The sequence below is a fragment of the Manacus candei genome, unplaced genomic scaffold, assembly GCF_025592945.1.
Source record: "Manacus candei isolate 608988 ecotype Guabito, Panama unplaced genomic scaffold, ASM2559294v1 h1tg000107l, whole genome shotgun sequence".
Classification (NCBI taxonomy): Eukaryota; Metazoa; Chordata; class Aves; order Passeriformes; family Pipridae; genus Manacus; species Manacus candei.
The window spans coordinates 701,662-725,020 of NW_026138155.1; the positions used below are offsets into that span (position 1 = coordinate 701,662).

Genomic DNA, 23,359 nt, shown 5'->3' on the forward strand with positions numbered 1-23,359 from the left:
AGTGATGCTGAGGTCTGAACTGAGGTCCAGATGACAAAGAAGACCCGGAAGGACCAAAAAAGGACTTCCAGTAGGGATGTGACTATATAAAGCAACCTAATGAATGAATATGCATTAAGCAAGACTATCTAATGAATATGTAAATGCTTTGTGTAATAAAGAGTCCTGTCTATCTGTCATTTGGCACATTCGATTAGAGGAGCTGTCCTCTGAACGTCCAGCACCGAACAAAGAATGCCCTTTTTAACACCCTCAAATTGGTGTTAAGAGGTTTGTTTCTGCTGCTTTTCAGTATCATAGGGTCATTTCCAACCCAAACTATTCTGTGGTTCCATGAAACAAGTCCCTGTGGAGGTGGACAGGCTTTGTGTGTTGCTCGGGACATGATGGGCCGCAGGGTGTAACCTCTGCTCCTGAGGTAGCTGGAGGCCGCTGGCAGCCTCTGCATCCCTAACAAGAACCACAACTTTTTGAAGTCATAGTTCTGTCTAGATGTTGTATAAATAATAAGCAATTTGCTTTGCCATACTAAATGGGAACAATCTCTTGGTTTTGTCAGATTTCTCTTCATTCTGCTGGGACCGAAGGGCAAAGCAAAGTCCTACCATGAGATCGGCCGAGCCATTGCCACACTGATGTCAGATGAGGTAGGTGTCTTGGCATCTCCCACAGAAAAGGGGTTCTCCCAGGTAATGATATCCATTTCCCCAGACTGGTCAGCATTCACGTAAAGCCGGAATATCCAGATGTCACCTCCTGATTCCATCTGTGGACATAGTTATTGCCTCTGGCCTCATGGTTTTGTAAAAGCGTGACTAGGGGAGGCGTTTGTGCACCGCGTGTGTTTTCCTGCTGGCAGTCACTCTTGCAAATCAACTGTGAATTAATTGTTGAATTAATTCTGTCGTGGTCTGTGCCTTGTGTCCCATTCCACCATCCCAGTATCCCACAGCCATGCTTCAGGTGCTGTCATTATTTCTATGTCACAGAGTTGAAAATGAGCCTGGGTTTGATAGACTAAGTAGGCGGCTTTGTAAAAGTGTCTTCTCAAATTGAAACTCCTTCTGTAGAGGAAAACTCTTTTTTTGGATAAAGAAATACATGATTGCTTTAGTAAAATTTTTAAAGGTTAGAAATGTATGTTTTGCTTAAAATTAGAAACATGCCTGCAAGAAAGAATCTCTGTCATTGTCCAGCTGAAGGAAGGGGCTTTTCTGAGGGTCACACCTCCACATGCCAAATGTCCTGATACTTCTTCAGAGGTTTTTGAGAAGGAATTAAGTTGGTTTTGTAGAATATAACTAGGCAGCTGCCTCTGGAGTCTGGGCTACAGAAAATGCAAACCTATTCCATGTGAAATCTCTCTTTTCCTTGCAGGTATTCCACGACATTGCCTATAAAGCCAAGGACCGGCAGGACCTGATTGCGGGCATCGATGAGTTTCTGGATGAAGTCATTGTGCTCCCCCCTGGGGAATGGGATCCAGCCATTAGGATAGAGCCTCCCAAGTCTCTCCCTTCTTCGGATAAGAGGTAATAGCAGGAGACAGTGTCCATGATGAAGGACAGTGTGCATCAGGTCTGAAAAGGTGATGGGAAGAACCGGTGCTTTGGTTGCACCAGGGGTATTTATTGAGTGACTTGCAGCTGTCTGTTCATATTTAGAAAGTCCTGGAGGTATTTTCAGGTCTTCCTTAGTAGCTGGAGGGAGGATGTTCCTGAAGTTCTGTACCTTTTAAGGTGATACAGGCACGTAACAATGTAACTGTGTTCTGCTTGGTCCTTCTGACATGCCACATTCTTGCCCAGGAAGAACATGTACTCGGGTGGGGAGAACCTGCAGATGAACGGGGACACCCCTCACGACGGAGGGCACGGCGGCGGGGGCCACGGGGACTGCGAGGAGCTGCAGCGCACGGGCAGGTGGGTCCAGGGGTTAAACAGTCATTAAAAAGGACAGAAGGTGACATGTACCTGTCTGCCACCATGTCAGAGCAGTCCTGGTGTTGGTGGGGAGCTGTGAGCAGGGGAACAAGAGGCTCAACAGAAACATATTTCAAGCTGGCAACGTCAGAGCCACGTGGAGTTTTTAAGAGTTAAATGCTGTCTTGTCTGGCATCATACAAAAAGGCATGTCTGCAAGTGAGTTCCCTTGTTCTCCAAGATTATTTCCTGTGTGTTTTTACGTCCAGTTCTTTTGCTGGTTAACAATTTGAAGCATTTTTCCATGTAGCAGATTGTTTGGCTCGCCCAGCCATGGTGTCTGCCATGTGGAGAAATTTAGTCAGGGATGTAGACCAGAGTTAATCTATTTTATTACATCAACTAATATAGTTGGAGAAAAAAACCCAACAGACAAGCTTCCTGAACTGCAAACTGTAGTGGTCTGTTTTAGCAAGGCTTGTGTTCCTGAAATCTGTCTCTTTCCAGCTGCATCGCATGTTCAAGATATTATCTCTCTTTACAACATTATCTCTGATATTCCTGGATCACCACAGCTGCAGTAAGACTGTGTGTAATGTGGTGATCTCACTCCTTTGAGATAATACCTCATTGCTGGCAGTGTCTCTGATGGCTTATCATGGTGACTTTCACTGTAAAACATTTTTCACGAGTCTCCTCTTTCTTGTCCTTGCAGATTCTGTGGGGGCTTGATCAAAGACATAAAGAGAAAAGCACCGTTCTTCGCCAGCGACTTCTACGACGCTTTAAACATCCAGGCCCTCTCAGCCATCCTCTTTATCTACCTGGCCACTGTCACCAACGCCATCACTTTTGGGGGATTGCTTGGGGATGCTACGGAGAACATGCAGGTGAGCAAGAGCTTTCAGAACCAACAAACAGCATTTCATTCTTACTGTCCAGTCAGAGAAGCATTTGGGCACCCACAGAGCTGGAATTCTGGATACAATAATGGAGTTGTCCTGTGTTTTTACTGCTTTCTCTGCTGTCGTTGGCTGTCCTTTGACAGATTGTACAGGAGTTACCTTAAATGGTGATTAAAAGCAGGCCAGGAGGTGGAGAAGGTGTTTACTCCTTCCCTAGAGAGAAGTTCTCTGATCTACTCTCAGTTGTACCATTTCAGTCCAAATAAGTTTGCTAAGTCTGATTCAGACTTTCCATGTCTGAATCCTCTGCCTGACTCCTACAATCCCTGGGCTTCTGTCTCTCTGGTGAAAAGAACATCCTAAAATTCATAGGAAAGCGAGTAAATCAGGAGATATGAAACAAGAGAGAAGAGAGAACTGTAAGGTTTTTAGAAAGATGAATTTTGAAGTAGTGGGAGATCCTGAGAACCAGCTGGCCTATCCATGGACAGGCTGAATCAGCGGACAAGGCAAGAGTTGGGGCTTCAAAGGATAGCTCGGGCTAGAAAGGGATTCTGCATTAACAATGCCATAGGGGCTTCATGTTAGTGGAATAATAGGAAAAATAGGAGGTTGTATTTAGACAGAATCAGTGCAGCCACATCAAATCTCCTAACAATAATTAAGATTGTAGTGACAGTGACTAAATTACTAATTTAAGCAGGTTTAATTAAGTTAAACATAGAAAAGGAGGGCGTGTATCTGGAACTTTGCGCTTCCCTGTGATGAATTACAGGCTAGAGTAAGATCCAGCAGCCTGTGGAGTACCAAACTTCCTTCTCCCCTGTGCTGACAGTTTGCCTTTTCTGAGACTCATGGAAGTCAGGAACATAGGGGCCTCTGGGACCCATCAGTGAGCAGCACTGGGCTGTCACTGGGTAGCAGAGCAAAGCCTGTCTGCTCTGCTTCTGAATGAGGTGCAGTCTTTAAATTAGGAGGAGAAAGGGGAAATGTTACCCGATTCCAAGTTTAGAATCGCTTTATTGTGAGTGGCCAAAAGCCTCTTTTGTTACCTTTGTATCCCATGAACGTGTATTATCAGGTAGCAAAAAAAGAGAAACAGTATTTTTGTGTCTACCACATCACAGTTCGTGTGTGTTGTTGGCTGCAAAGAGTGATGTGGCTGCTGCTGGGACAGGCCCTGAGCACGGCCCGTCCCTGCTGCCTGTCCCGGGAGCTGCTCCGGCCGGTGCTTCCTTAACAGCTCACTCCAGAGTTCTGTGTTTCTGTGAAAGGACACTATTCTTAGCTTCAGACACGTGGAAGAATGTAGGGAAAAGAGATTCCAGATGCGCTGGCCGCAAGGGCCCTCTCCATGAGTAATGCCAGAGGAGCGGAGGGGATCGGCTGTGTGGATGCTGTTCCTCGCCCCAGGAGCAACCGGCTCATCCTCACAAGTCCCCCAGAGGCAACCAGCAAATATTACTTTTCTCAGTGTAAACACTGATTTGTGTCTTTCCAAGGAAGAGAGACACAAAACTGGACTTAAATTCTTCGCAATACCCCTGATAAGTCAGGAAAACTGCAGCCCCATCCCTGCAGCGTATCATGGATGGAAGGAAGGATCTGCATGTGCTGTTAATTAACATGTGTGGCATTAATGAGGCTGCTGGTTCACACAGCTCCAGCCATGCAAATAAGCCTGGGGTTAAATCCACCCAGGGTTGTTGGGAACATGTTCCTGGAGAGGATAATACTGATGGCTGCATGTCCTATTCAGTAGAAGATGATGCTCTTATTACTCCTTTAAAACTCAGTCAAGTGTAAATAGATTAAGAGTAAATGAGGTAAGATCAGCACGTTCTGCACACTCGGCCAGTAATCACATTTTATTGCCATTTATATTTCATCCACATTTTTCATTTTAAAAGTAGACATTGTCCAGCTACAGCTGGACACGAAAATCCAAGAATGCACCAAGTGTGCTGTTCTATCCTTCTCCAGCCAAGCTGCTTTGCCACGCGTGCCAAAGGTAATTGTAGAGCTCGTTAAGTATGGAATTTATGGCTTGCTGGTGACATCTGATGAAGTTGGGTCTTAACACGTGGCTGCTGGGTGAAACAACCTTGTTTGGTTTGTGTCTTACTTACTAAACCAGTGACTTGAAAGAGAGGCAGGTTGTTTATCTAGGAAATGTCTGCTCAGTTGGAGAGAGAAAATATCCCACGTCCGTTGACCTGGGGGATTTTGGTGCCGTCCTGTAGCCACATTCTGCTACAGCTGTTTGAGGAGTCACACAGATATGTCTCTTTACTGTCAAAGGCTTGGAAGATCATAGAATGATACAGTGGTTTGGGTTGGAAGGAACCACAAAGGGGTCTGGTTCCGACCCCTCTGCCACAGGCAGGGACGCCTTCCACTAGACCAGGTTGCTCCAAGTCCCGTCCAGCCTGCCCTTGAATGTTCCAGGAGTTCTGAAATCCTTTAAGTGGTCCTTGAAAACGCTCTCCTCCCCTTGTCGAATATAAGATACAATATATAGCATTGATAACCTGTGGAACTCAGATATCCAAGGGGGGTTGGTGGTTATCCGGAGTAACTGTGGACTGTGTGGGACCAACACCTCAGTGTGAGCTGCAGGAGAGGCAGAGGATGCTCTTCCCTTGCAGCCCACGGCCGGTCACCGGCAGAACTGCTCATTTCTAAAGGGTTCTGCAGCAGAAGTGACCCTTGTGCTGTGTGTCCGTCCGCAGGGCGTGTTGGAGAGCTTCCTGGGCACGGCCGTCACCGGCGCCATATTTTGCCTTTTGGCTGGTCAGCCCCTCACCATTCTGAGCAGCACAGGGCCCGTCCTGGTCTTTGAGCGGCTCCTCTTCAACTTCAGCAAGTGAGTACGTGGGGGGAGAGGGCGGGGGGGAGGAATGTCCCATGGTAATGAAATCCCAGCCAGAGAATGAACTGCCTGGCGGTGGGGAAGGAGGGGATTTAGTGCACGAAATGAAACGTGTCGTTGTTCCCTCTTGAGATCCAGTGCAATCACATCAGGGATTTTCCCGGCACGCATGTCCCAGGGCGCTGCCCGGTGTGTGGCTGCCTGTCTCCGTGAGGCCTCCTGGAAAGAAATCCTTGGCCAGTTCAGTCCTCCATGAGCGATTTGCTCTAGTTACAGTGTGCTGCTCCTCCCAGCCACTGCTTCCCTGGCTGCTCTCGATTTCCCATACGAGCAAAGAAATCAATCCAGCTCTTCACTAACGAAATCCTGCGGGTCTCAAGGTTACCAAAAATTTGGCCTTAAATCTCTAATAGTTTGAAATAATCACTGTCATTTGTGAAAGCAAAAGTGCCTGTGATAGAAACAGCCCCAAGAATTCCGCAGTGGAGCTTTCCTGCAGTAAAGGCTCTTGGATTTTTTCCATTTAACTGGTATAAAGAGGTTCTGCTCCCTCCCCTTTGTTGATAGCTGACACCCAGAGCCAAAGGGAGCCCATTTTGTTAGGTGTGCTCATTTACCAGTCCCACATCTGCAATACCAGGAAAATACACAGGAATCCCTAAGGGAATCAGTGGTGTCATGGATGATTTTATGCATAGGACTGCTGATCCTTGGGCCTGTGTTTTGCGAGGAGATCATTTTAGGTTACACAGAATACACCCCAAATCCCTTGCAGCCCATGTTCATGGCATTGCAGGTTGTGCAGGACTTGTGTTCCTACACATAGAGAGGGATAGGGGCTAGGAAAAGTAGATGGAAAATTAGATTATCCCAGAGAGGGAAACTGTAAGCTGCCAAAGGGTTGCGAGCTCCACAGTGGAACAAGAGGGGAGCACCTTTCTTTTCTTATTTTGGGTGGAATAAATGAATAGAGTCAGGAATGGGCATGCTGCACCTGTTGGCATGTGGCAGGCATGGCACAGCCCAGGTGCAGCACACAGCAGGAAAAAAGGAAGATGGAAAAGCACTTTGTACTGTTTTGGCAGGGAGAAGGTGGTTATTTTTAACCTGAGGAGGAGGTGGTGGTTATAAAAGCCATTGTCCTAACAACCTGCCGGAGCAGAAAGGCAGGAGTTTTCAAAGGGAGCCTTTCTCACAAGGAAATTGGAACCGAGGACTGTGATTTTTCTGTAATGCATTTGTGGTTGTTCCTATTCACAACGTGCTGTTCCCTCCTGGGAGCAGAATTAGAAAGACTTCCCATCTACTGACTCATTTGAAGTGTGACTTGTGTGTGTGTGTGTGTGTGTGTTTATGGAGGGATTCCTAAAAGCACCTTGTGGACCCAGACATGTGCCTGGCTTTAGGTGCTCCATGGTGCCAGCATGGGGGGATCGATGCTACAGGACACAGTGCTTTTCCACCTGCTCTGTCAGCTTCAGACATGCTGCAGGAATTTGAGGGGTAAAAGCCAAACTAATATACCTTGAAAGTCTTTGAAGTTCTTCAGTGGTGTGCAGCCAGGGTGTACCTGGGCTCCTACCAGCCGCTTTCACGTGGATGGCAGCTCCTGCCCCCTCAGGCACAGACTCCAGATATTTCAAAGCTGTCACTGGGGTCTTTTGTTATTATTTTTTCTCCTTCTCTTTTTTTTAATCACTTTGTTTCTTACTTGCTCCTTACCCTCTCCCAGACCAGGGCTCCTTGGCTTCCAGGGTTGGGGCTGCCAGCCCCAGTACCTCCCACTCCCTTCCTTTCCCAGAACAGACAGTAACCTCCCTGCCACGTCCTTATCTGCGCCAGTGTCCCCTTTTGGCACTTATTCACTCCTAAAAGCCCACCTTTGGACTCTGTGCCTGCATGGCACTGCAGCCTCGAGCAGCAAACACAGGGCCATCATTCCCAGGAGGGAACAGTACAGTTGGCTCCGTGGTTCTCCTCAGCCTGCCAGTCCTGGCACCAGGGTTTGTCACAGGATCACAGAACATCCCAAGTTGGAAGGGACCCGCAAGGATCAGCAAGTCCAACTCCCTGCTCCTGGCAGGACTACCTAAAACTAAACCATATGACTGAGAGCATTGTCCAGATGCTCCTTGAACTCTCTCAGGCTTGGTGCCATGACTGCTTCCCTGGGGAGCCTGTTCTGGTGCCCGACCACCCTCTGGGGGGAGAACCTTTTCTTTATGTCCTGTCTCAGCTTCCCCGACACAGCTTCATTCCACATAACATCTGCTTTGTACTTCCTGATCTTGTCTAACTCGATGTTTTCCTTTCTTACCACCCCTGTCTTGTTGCAGGGACAATGACTTTGACTACCTGGAGTTCCGCCTCTGGATCGGCCTCTGGTCAGCCTTCCAGTGTCTCGTTCTCGTGGCCACTGATGCCAGCTTCCTGGTCAAGTACTTCACCCGCTTCACTGAAGAAGGATTTTCCTCCCTGATCAGCTTCATCTTCATTTATGATGCTTTCAAGAAGATGATCAAGCTGGCGGATCATTATCCCATCAACTCCGAGTTCAAGGTGGACTATATCACACATTACTCTTGTGCCTGTAAACCAGTAGATCCAGGTAAGAGAGTGTTTCATTACCTCTCCAGTTTGCAGGTAGCAGGTGGCATTTACTCTCTTTTTCCTTTGTGCTGCAGCCCAGATAATAGGTAGATTATTCCTTCTTTATTGGCTGTCTTCAGATACCCTATCTTAGTTTTTTTTGGAAACTGAGGGGTGAATTTCACTGTATGTCCCAACTGGAATGTTTGTGTAGCCAACCTTCCTGGGACTCCTCCTGTGAGCAGCATGACCAGTAGAGAAGTTTCTCTGCACCCTTGTCTCCTTGCTTCCCTCTGGCTGTCAGTTCCAGATGGCATTCCTCTGAGAATTCCGTGAAGGGGCAGAAGTGGCGGCCATGTCACTGCCATGGAGATCAGGTCACTCCTGTTTCAAGTGCTGGAGCTGGATTTATTCAGGGTGTTACCCAAACATGGGTGGTTCCCACCTCCTGGTTGCATGGATGAGTGGGAAAGCACAAACAATTCCTTGCTAAGCGGAAGGGAAGTGTATCCAGAGGGCAGCCTATCTCCAGAGTGTGGGCTGCACGGCGGATAGAGCCTGTATGTATAGGTCTGGGTACTCAGCCGGGAACAAAGGGAAACAAAACCCAAATCCAAACAGAGGGAACGCTGGCTGTGCCATTAGGGAAGCAGGGACCACTCCTTGGATCCTACACACAATGAGGAGTGAGTAAGAAGCTTGGTCTGTGCTCAAAGTAAACTGCAGGTTACCTCAGCACACCTGTCCAACAGGAAAAGCTGCTGGCTGCTCCTCGCAGGTGTCAGGAGCCGGTTCCCTTGGAGCCGGGTGCCTGCCTTATTTATTAAACAGAGGATCTTGGCAAACACATGGATGCTGCTCTGGTGCTGCCTCCATTGGAATGACGTGGAGCCAGGACGGTGGGAATGGTCAATGCCAAGTCTCCACTTCCCTTTGAAACACCTGTGGCTCCCCAGACAGCAAAGGAAAAAAAAGTTTATTTATGCAAAACCTCAGTAAAACCGTGAGGGCGGAGGTGGCGAGCCTGTTTGCAGCAAGGACTGCATTCCTAAATGAAATTTCAAATCCATGATTCCTAATGCTGCAAAAGCCAGAGGAAAACGTGTCACTGCCACAGGGAATGCTGCTCCTTCTTTCAAAGGAATTATCCCCATCCTGTTGATTTCGATTACTTGCCATCTTTTTGTTTCTTTTAATTCAAAAAATGTGTTTGTGCTGGACACTAAAATGCATTTTGCTTTTCTGGATATCTTGGGGGTTGTGCTTACATTTGAAATTAATCATTAGAGTGTTCTGTGGATATTTAGTTTAATCCAGAAATCATTAGAAAAATATTGGAAACCCATCAAATGTTATATTGTCTGTCTGGTTTTCTGGTTTGTGTGGTTTTTCTTTTTTTTTTTTTTTTTTAAACCACAAACTCCAAAAAAACCCTCAGTTAGGTTTGGATTATGTTTCACTTAACCTTTTCTTTCAGTTTTGTGAGTGATTGATGATTGAAAGCTTTTGAGTCTCTCTGAAACAACACTTGTGACTCACTTTACTGGAGCAAAGAGGTGGCAAACAGCTTGATGGAGTCAAGAAATTACTTATTAATTGGAATTTTCTCTCCTCCCTAGCTGTTTCCTGCATCCTGCTCACCGTACACTCTTTTCTCTTCTCTCTTGCAGTTAATAGCTCGTTCTTTAACAGGACAGCAGTGCTGTCAGACGATGAGCTGGTCTATTCCTCCTCTGAAATGGTGAGTTCCCCTTGGGAGGGCACGGATCCCATGGGCTGCAGAGTCTCAGTGGCGAGCTTTGGATCATGAGAAAGAAGTGGAGCTTGATGGGTCACATCCATTTGTGGGGGACATGTGTGAAGGAAGTTGAGACGCAGAGTAATAACTCCTTTTAGTCAGACACCAGCAGGAAAATGGTCTCACCCAAATCATTCTGTGATTCCCTTTTTTTCCTGCAGGACAACACCACCATTGACTGGGCTGCTCTGACAGCCAAAGAGTGCTTGAAATATGGGGGAAAACTTGAGGGCAACAGCTGTGACTATGTCCCTGACATCACCCTCATGTCTTTCATCCTCTTCTTCGGCACTTACACCTGCTCCATGGCCCTCAAGAAATTTAAGACCAGTCGCTATTTTCCCACCACTGTAAGTATCTCCTTTCACCCAAGCAGTCTTCCCGAGGGCAAAGGTCAGCCTTCCTTTTGGAGTAGCAGTCACGCACACAGAGAGGGGTGCTCTGCAGGGAAGCCAGGTTGGACTGGTTGGGATAAAAACATGGAACTGGTTAACCAAGGTATGCCTGGGATTGCTCCCAGCGGTTCTGGAGGGCACAGCTAAGGCACAGAAGAGCCAAGAGGAGCCATAATCTCTCCTGAGAATGTAGCAGGCATTTTAAAGGCGCTGAAGACAACACTTCCAAACCTACAGGCACCTCTCAGGTGCATCTGCTTGTTTTGTCCCCTCAGGTGAGGCTCCCACTCCAGGCGTGCAAGCCAGAGCTTTCTGTGTGTGCCAAACCCATGTTTCTCTCTGAGACTTGCCCCATTTTTGGCATTCTGACACACAGGGATTTATCCTGCATGGATGTTTACTGTTCTGCTGTGTTACAATTGAACCTCTCTTACTTTTAATAAAAAGGAAACAAATTCCATCTGGGCTGGAATGCAGCTCAATTTATCTGTAACCATGTGAACCCAGGAAACCAGGAAGGAACAACGGCTCTGGAAAGCTCACACAGTTCCAGGCAAGCACAGTGGCTCCTGCACAGTTAAATTTTGGGATCTGACCAGTGGCAGCTTTAAGTTGTCATATTCCAGTGACTTCAGGAGAGCTGCAGTCTTAGGGATTTAGCTGAGAAGCCTGGTTTGTTTTCCTCTCAGCTTAGGTTGACTTATTACTTGAACAGCAAACAACGTAATCCCTGCCAGTCATACAGAGTATCTCATTTGTGGACATTCGTGTCTTCCCATCTCCTAAAGGGAATTTTGTGACTTTCCATTGTGTTATTTTCATGCTCCCATTTAGGCTTTCAGACACCACAGTAAAGTACCAAGGCACTTGTAGGCAAATGGCGCCAGACATGACAGTGGGCATCTTTGTGGAAGGAGGAACGCTGAGTTTGTCTCGCCACAAGGTCTTATGTAGACACTAAAGCGTGGGTGAAGCTGTGTTTTGTGGTGCTCACTCCTGCTATTATGATACCACCTTCTCTTTCAGGCCCGGAAGCTCATCAGTGACTTTGCCATTATCCTGTCCATTTTGATCTTCTGTGGAATAGATGCCCTGGTTGGTGTGGACACACCAAAACTAATTGTGCCAAGTGAATTCAAGGTATGTCATTGTCAGGCCTGTGGAAGAGGTTCACTTCCCCCTCCACCTGCCCTGTATGGAATGACTTACCCTCAAAATAGGAACGTAGTTAGTGCTCTGGAAAGGGCTGATTTACTCAGAAGATATCCTTTTTGTTAGCATCATTTGATTGGCTAAATCCTGCCTCCATACTTGGAACCTTTCCTTGTTAGTGGGAAGGATGAAATTGTCACAAACCTCAAGTGTCTCCCTGTGGTCCCATTGCTGGAAGTACACCTGGTTTTGGGATGTCATCACTCCTGTATTGCACCTCCAACAAGAGCTTTCTTTTCCCTGTCCTTCAAAGCCAACCAGTCCCGAGAGGGGTTGGTTTATCCCACCTTTTGGAGGGAACCCCTGGTGGGTGTACCTGGCAGCAGCCATCCCTGCCCTGCTGGTGACCATCCTCATCTTCATGGACCAGCAGATCACCGCCGTCATCGTCAACAGGAAGGAGCACAAGCTCAAGGTGGGTGTGCTTTGTGTCTTGAGCACTTGCAGGGGCTTTTCCTCCTACCACTTTGCTGCCTCACGGACATGAGCCTATTCCCTGTCACTGGCTGCTGTTTTTAAGGAGGAGAAGTTGCTTTGTGGTCGCTGTCAAATACAAGCAATAAGCTGGAGAGATTTGGGACATACCAAGGGCATAGCCCCAGTTGGATGTTATTTAAAGAAGAGCTGACACGAAACAGCCTAGGATGTAGTTGTGTTTTTAAAATAAACTTTCCAGACTGGTGCTATGCAGTTTTTCCTGCCTGTAGGGTTTTTCCTTTCCCTGCACGGTCAGTTCTGTTGAAAAATATTTCACTCCTGTAAAAGAAGACTCTCTCTTCCTGATAATAGAACGTATGGTGTGACCTGTGGGAGTAAAGACCCCCCCAGAACACAGGTAATAGTGGGTCATTATTCAGATACCTGCAGCTGTAACCTTCATCAGTTACAGGGAGAGCTGTTGGAAATGGGAAGGGAGCTTTTGCTTTGAAAAGAGGAGGATGTTTCAATTGACGTGGTCACTGTGGACATTAGACAAGTAACGTGATTTAAGGCCATCCTGAACCAGACCTGGAGAAGAGAGTCGGAGTACCAGGGAATGGGAAAGGTTTGTTGTGCACAGTGATGATGGCACACAGATGCTGGCTCACAATTTAAAAAAAAACCCTCAGAACATCCCTGTTTGCCACCTGCACTGGGCAGATACCTTTGATCCTGGGCCCTCATATTCCTCAGGGCAGGCTGGTTGTTGCCATGGTCTCAGTTTTAGGTCTGTCTCCTGCACCTAACTAAGCAGACATAGCATTTTGTTAACCACTGGGAGAATATATTCACTGTTCTTCCCCCATGAAAAAGAGGCCCCTCATTTCTGCAGCTTATAAAGCTTATGAACCACAGAACGTGGTTTTGCTGTCAACCCTGGGTGTACTTTTTTAGTAACAAAGTTATAAACACTCCAGCAAAGTACTGTTAATATAAAAAATGTATTCCCTGCTTCCCTTTTTACATGTGAGCTCTGTATTTTTTGGAATTGGGGCTTCTCAGGTCCCATCCTGTTGCTTTGAACCAAAAAACACCTTTGCACATAAAATTTACTGTAAAAAAAAAGAAAAAAGGTCAGTTTTTTTTCTGCTCATCCCTTGCTAAAGCCTTGGCAGGGTGTCCCAGGGTGCCTGCCCCAGTGCCACCAGCCAGCCAAGGTAAGCAGTGCACATGTGAGGAAAACAGTGAGGACTATTCAAGAGGAGCTGGGTTGCTTTCCCTCCTGGGTCATCTTAGGTCTGGATTGGGGTTTTTTCCAATAAAATCAAATTAAACAGGATTAAAAAAAAAGGCTAATCTGTTTTAAAATAGCATACCTTAGAGGTCTGTCTGGTGTTTTTCTGAAAGTCCCTTTCTTTGGTGGCTCTTTTGTTTCTTCACTTCTTCTCTTGGCACTTGTGACCGCTGGATTTCCTGTGTTAGTTCATGAAAGGATTTAAAAAATAGAGGGTCAGGGGTCTTTGAAAAGGAGTCAGGAATGAGGGCAACTTTTTCCTTTGGATAGGGAGTGAGCCTTCAGCTGTTCTTGTTGCATTCCATAAAAGGAACTTAGGATTGGGTGTTGAGGGACTTGCTTCCAGCACCAGGCACCATCTGCAGGGCCCAGACCCGTTGGGAAGTCCTGACTAGGAGATCCTGCAGTTGCTGAACATGAGTTCAGACCTCACTCTGAGACAGCCAGTGGCACCTGTTACCTTTAGGCAGGCACCATATGTCTGTAAGGTGGCTTTCTTCCTTAGGTCATCACACTGCAAGTTGTTGTTCAACAGCTGCTTAAAACTAAAATTAGGCTTTGGGCTGTTTTTTTAAAGGGTGGTTTGAGTGTTTAAAGCTCTGTGTGCATCCAAGCATCACTTACAAGGATGTGAGATGACTTGGGGCACAACCCATCTCTCTCTCTCTTTCTCTCAATCTCTCTATCTATCTATCTATATATTTATTTTGAAAGCTTGCTTATGCTGTTTACAAGATCCAGTGTATATTTGGTGTTTGGCTCTGTTTGCCAAAAGAAATTGTAGAAGGAAATGCCACCTGTCCAGTGTGCCTGTGCCCCGCTCTGTAGGCATTTGGAATAATTCAGCTGAAGGTTGTTTGTCTCCCTTTCACAGAAAGGTGCTGGATATCATCTGGATTTGTTCTGGGTGGCCATTCTGATGATCGTCTGCTCCTTCATGGGGCTGCCCTGGTATGTGGCTGCTACCGTCATCTCCATCGCTCACATCGACAGCTTGAAGATGGAGACGGAGACTTCAGCCCCTGGAGAACAGCCCAAGTTTTTGGGAGTGAGGTATGTCCAACCACAAAGGCCTTAATTACTGTGTTTGCCTGTAAAATCCTTTTATACAAAGAATTTTGTGCTGCTCTCTCCCTGTTTCCAAAGCCAACCGTGAGATTCAGCAGCACAGGTCTCCGGCGATTCCTTGGGCAAACCCCAGGTGTGACTCCTCAGAAGTTTATTTGGCCAGATCAGATGCAGTTTTCCAGTGTTAAAGAAGATAAATTACCTGCAGATTTCTTTATCCATGGAAATGAGGCATTCCTCAGCAAATGTAATGGTCAGACATGCAAACCTGTTCTGCCTAGAGCAGTCAGCTCTACTTAATGGAGTTATTTTTTCTGTGTTTGGTTGCCTTAATTAAGTGGTCTGAAGTGCTTCCGATGGGAGCACTCCTGGAAATCAGGCTGCTTGTTTAGGCAACTAAATAGAAACTTAATGACCTGACTTACAGTGCTCAGAAATATTAGTGGCCAAGCTTTTTTGGAAGTGGGAAGCCCTATGGGCACTGATGAAGGCACATGTTCAGCACCTTGTGAAGGTCTCAACCATTTTTCCAAGCTGCTGGAGTGCTCTGAGCAGGACTCACAATATGTGACTGATCTAAGGGTGGAGAGCTAATGATTTTTTCCCTCTCTGAGTATGGCCGTGTGGGGAATTTGGAGTGCTGGTTAATGGTCTGTAATGTTTAACATGCAAACACACCCCTCCTCACTCAGTAGCAGTGCTGTGTTGACCCCAAACAGCATAAAGAAACCGATCTGGGGTTTGAAAACAGAGCTGTGCAGGGCTTGGTCAAGATCCAACCACCTGTCTGATGCTGTAGGCTGAAAAACGTAGCTGCAGAAGTGAGTTTTTGGGCTTTATGTTGCGTACTCAGAATATAAAACCAAAGCTATGGTCCTCACCCAGTGATGTTGTTTCAGGGAGCAGAGAGTCACTGGAGTCATTGTTTTCATCCTGACCGGGGTGTCTGTCTTCATGGCTCCCATCCTGAAGGTAAGGATGGTTAACAGTTCTTTGGAAGCTTAAATCCAAACCTTTTGGAAGGCAAACCCACCATGACTGTAGTGTACTGCAATAGTGACGAAGTTCAGGGCTGGGAGTCTTGGGCGCTGTGATTTTTTTTCATTTTAAGATTATTCTTCCATGTTTGCATAAAGTTAAGTTTCCTTTTCTTTTATGATTCCTTTTGTACCTTTGCCATGCCTGCATTTTATGGAAAACGAATCACGGATAAAGCTCAAGAGTATGGAAAACATGTTTCTGGAGGAAGTAGTGTAATTAAATGGCATTCCTTCATCTCCTGAATCTTTTTTTCCTGTGAGTTTAGCCAAGACTCTGGACAGATGTGCTGCTCATGGATCTAGGTAGGTTGCTATTTTCCAAGACCAGAAATGCGTTGGCACGTAGCCACAGAGAAATGCATCCTTAGTGGATCATCAGATCGTAGAAGGGAACTGGAAAACCTGCTTATCCCTGTCTTGTGGAGGACACAGCCTACTCTGGGAATGGTGATGGAAGCAGTGCCAAGCACAGACATGCAGTCCAATGGTAGATGTCAGCTGCAGGTGTCCTTCTTCATGGATCCCAAGGCCGATGGTAGAAGCAGAACATGTCAAATCAGTGGCACCGTGCACTGTAACTCCGGGATGGAGCAGATGGGTGTCTGGAGGAGCATTTGGAGGAGGCAGGGGAGTTTTTGGAAGCCACAGGGGCTGCGAGGCACAGTGAGATGTGAGCCGGAGGGGAGGAGGCAGGCAGGGAGCAGCAGTGCTGCCTGTGGAGAGAGTGGAAACAGTGGCTTTCCAAAGCCAGCGTGTTTCTCTTCTTCATTTCTAAGGTTGTTTGTACGGCTTGAATTTTGATGTCTTGGTAACAGTTTCTGCCTCTGCACAAACAGGCACTTCCGTGCCCTTAATTTAATGCCTGATTGTGATAATCCTGTTTGTTAGTCCATGTGACCTTTCCCTGCAAGATCCCTCTTCCTCTGTTCCACTGGGGTCTATTATTTCCCCTGTTATGGCTTCAGTCATTAGTTCTTTGCTGTGCTTCCCCTAAGACAGCGTGTGGGGAAGATCCTCGCGGGAGGACGCCTGAGGATAAATCGGCACGCTCCTGGCCCACGTGCCAGCGGGAAGGACCTGGCAGCATTTCAGGACCTTTAGCAAATTCCAGTGGCAGGGTCCTGCTGGAGGGAGCTGCTCTGCTAAATGCATTGCAGAACATTTCAGTCTTCTCCTGCCAGCGGCGAGTTGAACGCTGACGATCCCGAATTCAATAAACCAGGCAATGCATGGAATAATCCCAGCTTTGTTTTCTGGGGGTTTTGTGGTGATTGTGCTGGTTTTGGATGTCACTGGTGTTTCTGCTCAACTGTGGCAGATCTCCACAGAAACATCCTCGGCCCTGCTGAGAGAGTGACAGGCACTTTCCTATAAATACAGTTTTAATCCCCTTGGCCCACAGCAGGTTTGGTCGGAGTGCTGAAGCCAGCAACCCCATCATTGGGGAAGACTTTGCCAAGAGAAAGTCTTCCAAACTGACAGCACCGCTTGCTGCTCTGCAGGATAATGTACTGAGGTTTCACCTCGGGAGGATCTACGGGATTAATCATCATGGAATGGAGAAATAATATTTGGGCATTTTTCTTATTTTTAAAAAAAACTCACAGAAATAAATAAAAGGGGAGGAGAGCAGTGAAAATGAGCTAGAAAGCTGAACTCTGATTTCTGGAGATGTTGCCTTATCTTGTCTCATCCCCTCAGATCCAGTGAGGGCTTTGAATCCTGTGGTCCCCCACAGCTTTGTGAAGCACACAGTGGGTCCCCGCCCCACCCCACCCCACCCACAGTGGTGATGGCAGACCCCCACTGTGGAGAAAACATTTGCCTTTTAATGGGCATTACCAACACGGCTCTCCAGAGGAAGGAAATAAATCCAAGAGAAGGATGAGTTAGCAATCAAGAAGTGTGCAGGAGCTGATAGGGAATGAGACTCAGGAAGGAAGAAAAAATGTAGACAGGAAAACTTTGAATGGCACATGGCCAGGTGACTTAGATGCTCATGTGCCCCCAGGGAAATACTTGTAGGAAATGATGAATAAGGTGGCGGGGAATACGCTGAAACACTGGATAGCTGCCCTGTTATTTGCCTCTTTCATGAGCTCCGTGCAGAGGTTGGAAGGGGAGTGTTCCCAGCACAGGAGTTCTGGGAACAGCGGGCACTGTGGCTGTGCTGCGGCTGCCGTTCAGTGGCAGCCACCTGGAACTGCAGGAGGGCTGTCCCTCGGAGCTCGTTCCATCCCCCCTTGGGCTCCAGTAAATCCCACGAAGGCCGTTATTCAGCTCCTGCCTGTGGTTTGTTCCAAGCATCCCCGTTCCCGTCACACCAGGCTGGCTGCACAGTTCTGCTGGGGGGGACAGAGGCTCGTTCTGAGGAGCGTGTGTGGTGTTCCTCACTCCCACAGGAAGTGGTGGATGGAGGAATGGGTGGCACTTAGCACTCGAGGGAGCAGAAAGTGATGTTTGAAAGGACAGATCCTGGCAGTGAAGAAGGGAACTCTCAGTCCTGTATTTGGGATTAGTTAGGGATTAATGTGTGTGAGAGATGGAGCGGGCAGAGATTGGGTTGGCATGACTGTTGTTGCTGAGGTGGGGCTCCAGAGAAGAGCCTTTCTGCATGGATTTGCATGACTTACTGAGCCAGATGTGGAATCACAGGATTGTGTCAGTTGGAAAAACCCTCTAAGATCACCCAGTCCAACCAGCACTGCCAAGCCCACCATTAAACCCTGTCCCCAGGTGCCTCGTCTACACAACTTTTAAATTCCTCCAGGAATGCTGACTCCACCGCTTCGCAACCCTTTCCATGAAGAGGTTTCTCCTAATATCCAGTCTAAACCTCCCCTGGCACAACATTTCCACTTGTTCTGTCACTTGCTACCTGGGAAAACAGGATATACCTCAAACCGCAGGAACACTCTGCCTTTTCTTCTTCTCTGCCTTCTGCTTCCAGTCTCATCACAAAGCCAGAGGTGAAAGGCAGTTTGCAGCTCATTGGAGCATGTTTCCCCACCTCCTCCTTAACTCGCTGACTGCCTGCCGTCATTCCCTGTGGTTCTTGGCCAGACGTCCAAGTCCTGGTCAAGTGGGGAAGTGCGATTGCACAAATGTCCTTGTGTCTCTCAGAACACAGCAGAAGGATCTATTTATTTGGCTTTGTTTTGCTTGATTATTTATATGGCTTTATTCTTCCGTGTTGTCCACTCATAGAGGCAGTTGGAGTTGATCACAGGCTGGGACTGACATCCCACCGCGTGTTGACAGTGCACTGTGTACAGGGAGGGTTGTTCACCTGGTTTCTCCTGCTCTTCCTCCCGCAGTTCATTCCCATGCCTGTGCTCTACGGTGTCTTCCTCTACATGGGTGTCGCGTCCCTCAACGGCGTGCAGGTGAGTCCCTCCAACATCACGGACAAGGAGCACAGGGGCTCTCCCACAGCCCTCCAGCTTTTCACTTCTCCTTCACTGCCTCATCTTCCTTCCCAAGAAACCCAGGGAGGGTGGCAGCTGTCACAGCCATTGCACAACCTGGGTGTCCTGAGGTGAAGACCGAGGGAGAGCAGCCAAGTCTGTGCCAGGGGATGCTTTGTGAAGACCCAGGTTCATCCTGGGCCTTGGAGCAACCTGGTCTAGTGAAAGGTGTCCCTGCCTGTGGCAGGGGGATTGGAACAAGATGGTCCTTAAGATCCCTTCCAACCCAGACCATTCCAGGATTCCACAGGCTTCCTCCCCAGCTCAGGCTCGCTCCCAGGGTGGTTCGGGTCCTCTGCCACAGACTGAAGGCAAACAAGGAGGATGATTCATGGCAGTGGGGTTATTCTGCAATGCTAACGAGCGGGAACATTGTTCTCTGGGGAGGGGAAGCCAAGCCCCTCTCTTTGTCGTTGAGGAAATCTTATGTAAGGAGCCATTCTCATGGCCAACGCCTGTAGCTGGCCCAAAGAGGCTGGAAGTGGTTTTGTTGCTTTCTGGCACCCTGTTAAATATGGCCTTTCTTTTACTGCTGGGTTGTGCCCTAAGGGGAGGGGACTGCCTGTTCTGTGAGCTCCAGGAGAATTCCCTCGGGGGTTCTGCAAAACAGCCCCAGGTTCCATTCACTGGTGCAGGATCCATCCGGTCCTGGCAGTGGGCAGCGAGCCCACCTCGGGCAGGGGACAACGCGGGGATTGTCCTGTTGGCCCTGGGGCTGGCTCTCCCGGAGGGGATTTCCCCTGCTCCTGGCCCAGGTGGTCGGGGGACTGGGCAGATTGTTTCCCACTAATCAAATGTGTTTTTCACTGCATGAGAAATCCCCATTTTGGTTTAACTCCAAGTCCATCCGGTCCAGCACAGGGCAAAGGGGCACTGCTGGGAAAGCTGCCCGTCTTCCTCGCTCTTCGGCGGGGTGCTGCTCTGTTCTCTGGCAGTGTGGTGTCTGCCCTCTCCTCTGCTGACCTCTGCTCCTGATTTATTTGGGGAAAAGAAAAGCACTGTTCCTAAATGCTGAATGTCTTTACTTGGCAGGACCGGGACAGGGGAGGGCAGCAGGAGTGCCCCAGAGTGTGATGCTGACCCTGGTTTGGGCATTCATCTTGTTTTCTCTCTTTTTTGTGCATCCTGCATTTCATTTCACTGTCCCTTTCTTTTCTTTTGCAGTTCATGGATCGTCTGAAGCTGCTCTTGATGCCTCTAAAACACCAGCCTGACTTTATCTACCTGCGCCACGTCCCTCTGCGCAGGGTCCACCTCTTCACCTTCCTGCAGGTGGTGTGCCTGGCCCTCCTCTGGATCCTCAAATCCACCGTGGCTGCTATCATATTCCCTGTCATGGTAGGTGATGCCCTCCATCACATCTGTCCCTCCCTCCCTTCTCCCTCACATCCCTCCCTTTCACAGCCTGCACCTTCCGCAGCCATTCCCTCCCATAAATGGGTAAATCCAACCTCTCCCTGCCAAATCCCTGGCTCAGGGCTCTGCTCATGGGACTGGTGTAGGACTGCATGGGGTCAGTGTGGCCGTGCCTGCCTTTACATAAATCCTCTGGAGGAAAATGAGCCTGGAAAGTTAATTTTTTCCCAGAAAGGTGTAGTTAGTGTTGACCGTTCCTGGCTGCCAAGGTTAGATTTGCCATGGTTTCTCCTTGAGCTGCATGAACCAAGGAGAGGAGCAGTTTTCCTGTTTTAGTCCACACTAATTACTGGATACAAAATGTCTCCCTGGCTTTTAAATAGCACAAATTGACAAAACCAAGAAGGAGACTCAGTGCTAAGAGGGGTACCAGAGGGAGGAAAAGGATTAGAGGAAAAAAAGGAATGTCTCTTTTCCTTGAACTTGAGTAAAAAGACCCTAATGTTTTTTCACATCAGAGGGTGATTATTCAGATCATTACTGGAGCTACAGACACAGGCTCTCTCTGGCTTGGAGATAGGTCAGACTGATGCAAAGGCAAAGCTTTATGAAACTCCTGAGTAAATTTGGACCCCCCAGGTCACCTGATTTCAGGTTTATGGACAAGTAAAATCTCAGTTGTGTGGGCAGGTCCTTGCAGTGCTTATTTAAGGGACAGGAGGAGGGAGGGCAGAACTCAGGTCAAGGACAAGCTGGTGAAATGAGAAAAGATGATGCAAGTAAAAAAATCCTCCAAATGTTCCTTCTGGGACACATGCTTCTGTAAAAGGTGTTAAAAATCAGCAGTTCCCATTCTTCCCATTCCATCGCTTTTCCATGTCTGTCTTGTGCTGCTGTTGGAAGCTGAATCTAAAATCTCTTTGCCCATAATAGAATCTGAGTGAAACCCAGGTCTGCCAGACTTTGTTACAATAGTGCAAACTCAGGGAAGGCACAGCCACAGCTCTGAGGGAGCTAGGTATGATGGCAGAACCTCACTTACTTGCACTCAGGAACCAAATTACTGTAAACTCCCAATTTATGAGGATCCAGACAGTAGCCACCTCCCTGTTTATTTGGAGGAAAGGCATTTCAACATGGCAGTAATTCATAGTGGGATGATCACGGGTGTCTGTGTGGCATCTTTCCACCCCCTGAGTAATTCCTCACGTCTGTAATCGCGTCTTAAGTTACGCAAGTCAAAGCTCGAGATCTTTTCCTGGGAATTGTTTGTGCTGTTGATCACCATTGCTTGGCACAGACTTTTCCTTAAAGGCAGCCTGTTGGGAATGGGTTACAGCTTCCAGCCTGTCCATGTACCCCTTGGCAAAGCCTGTGTGGGATCTGATGGGGGTGTCAGACCCAGTGTCCGTGTAAACACCCATTTGAGACACATCCCTTACTTTTTTCCCAGTGCCTTCGATTGCAGTGTTGCACAGAACAAGCTTTTCCTCCAGTTCCCTGCAGCTATAATTTGAGTAAACTTTATTCTGCAAACTCTGGGGGCACAGATTGGCCCTTGTCTGATTTCTAAAGAGCCCTTGCGTCTAGGGAAGTGATGAGAAATAAGGCCAAGTTTTATTACTCAGGCTGCCCCGCAGACCTGCATCCAAAAGTAAATGAAAATGCTCATTTTTTGTCTCTTTATTATTTATAATACAGGAGTATTGAGTGACTACATACTGTTTTGTGCCCATTGTTTATTCTGATGTGAAGCAGTCACAGCTCAGCCTTTGCAGTTGACAGATGTGTCCCAGGTGTTCACCACCTTATCTGTATGTTCATTTGCAGCCAGAATTCAAGTGGCTTAGAAGCAGCATTGAGAGGAAAGTGTTCCCAGTGAAAGGTAAAATGTGACTGGGAATCCCTCTCTGCCTTTGCAGATCCTGGCCCTGGTAGCAGTCAGAAAAGCCATGGACTACCTCTTCTCCCAGCATGACTTAAGCTTTCTTGACGACGTCATTCCAGAAAAGGACAAGAAGAAAAAAGAGGATGAGAAGAAGAAGAAAAAGAAGAAGGGCAGTATGGACAGTGACAATGATGATGTAAGGAGCTTTCTACTCTTGTCACATTCCTCCTTCCTAGCTACCTAACCCCGGGCACAGTCCGTGCCCCTGCCCAGTGCTCTCTCGGAGCTGACAGCTCAGTCTTTTGCTGCTGCAGCAAATGGACCCCAAAGAAAACTTCTTTCCTACGTTGCCTTCCCTTTTCCAACCTGTGGTGGGTGGTTTGTACATTGCCAGGAATGAGATCACACTTGCCAAGAGCAGGTGTTACCTGCTGGGATGTCATGCCCCTTGCTAGAATGCCTCTCATCACCCTGCCTCCTCCAGCTTCCCTCCTCCGCCTTTCTCCCCATCGTTGTCTCTTACATTTTAGGAGGAGAATGCTTTTCACCAGCACCTTTGGTCCTTCTGGTTTTCTTTTTTTCTTTTTTTATTCTTTTTTTAAAATTTTTGTAATGGTTCTTTTTTTTTGAAAACACAAAAAAGATGTGACTGCTTTCTGTTGGTAATACTCATCATTTAAATATTTCCTGAGCATCCATGCCCTCTGCTGTACACTCTGGACCTACCTCAGGTTGCAGCATATCCTGAAATAGCAAAAAGTGACCTGACTAGACAAGACCCACGTGCCTTTGACTCTTCTGTTTCTTACTGTATATATCAGAAGAAGAAATATAGTCCTGGTGCCTTCAAATGTTAATGTGATCCTGCTCAGGTCTACCTCAAATCCTTTAAATTTATACCGAAGTGCTAAACACACTCCACGGAGAGTCCAAAGCACGACATCACCACTTCTGCTCGTGTATCCACCCAGGGTCCATGAAGAAGGGCTTTCCCTGGGATGTAGGGAGAGGTAAGGTCCCCTGAAGCTGGAAAAGAATCCCATTTTGTCACGGCAGGAGAAACAGCTGGGAGGATTGGCTCTTACTTCAGACAGCAAGCTCCCCTGTCCCGTCATTCCTCCAGTTCCCAGGGT

General features: G+C 47.6%; 1 protein-coding gene across 6 annotated transcripts in view; it reads left to right on the forward strand.

Annotated features, from left to right (window-relative positions):
* The window catches only part of SLC4A4 (solute carrier family 4 member 4), a 120,936-nt gene that overhangs the window by 90,901 nt on the left and 6,676 nt on the right, over positions 1–23,359 (forward strand). For all 6 annotated transcript variants that reach the window (XM_051769384.1, XM_051769379.1, XM_051769380.1 and 3 more), the window contains 15 exons: positions 560–647; positions 1,378–1,532; positions 1,809–1,922; positions 2,638–2,812; positions 5,560–5,693; positions 8,036–8,307; positions 9,959–10,029; positions 10,248–10,436; positions 11,508–11,621; positions 11,947–12,108; positions 14,282–14,460; positions 15,375–15,447; positions 18,833–18,901; positions 20,147–20,320; positions 22,261–22,422. In XM_051769384.1, the coding sequence (XP_051625344.1) occupies positions 560–647; positions 1,378–1,532; positions 1,809–1,922; positions 2,638–2,812; positions 5,560–5,693; positions 8,036–8,307; positions 9,959–10,029; positions 10,248–10,436; positions 11,508–11,621; positions 11,947–12,108; positions 14,282–14,460; positions 15,375–15,447; positions 18,833–18,901; positions 20,147–20,320; positions 22,261–22,422 (2,131 nt within the window). The remainder of the gene's footprint in view (positions 1–559; positions 648–1,377; positions 1,533–1,808; positions 1,923–2,637; positions 2,813–5,559; positions 5,694–8,035; positions 8,308–9,958; positions 10,030–10,247; positions 10,437–11,507; positions 11,622–11,946; positions 12,109–14,281; positions 14,461–15,374; positions 15,448–18,832; positions 18,902–20,146; positions 20,321–22,260; positions 22,423–23,359) is intronic.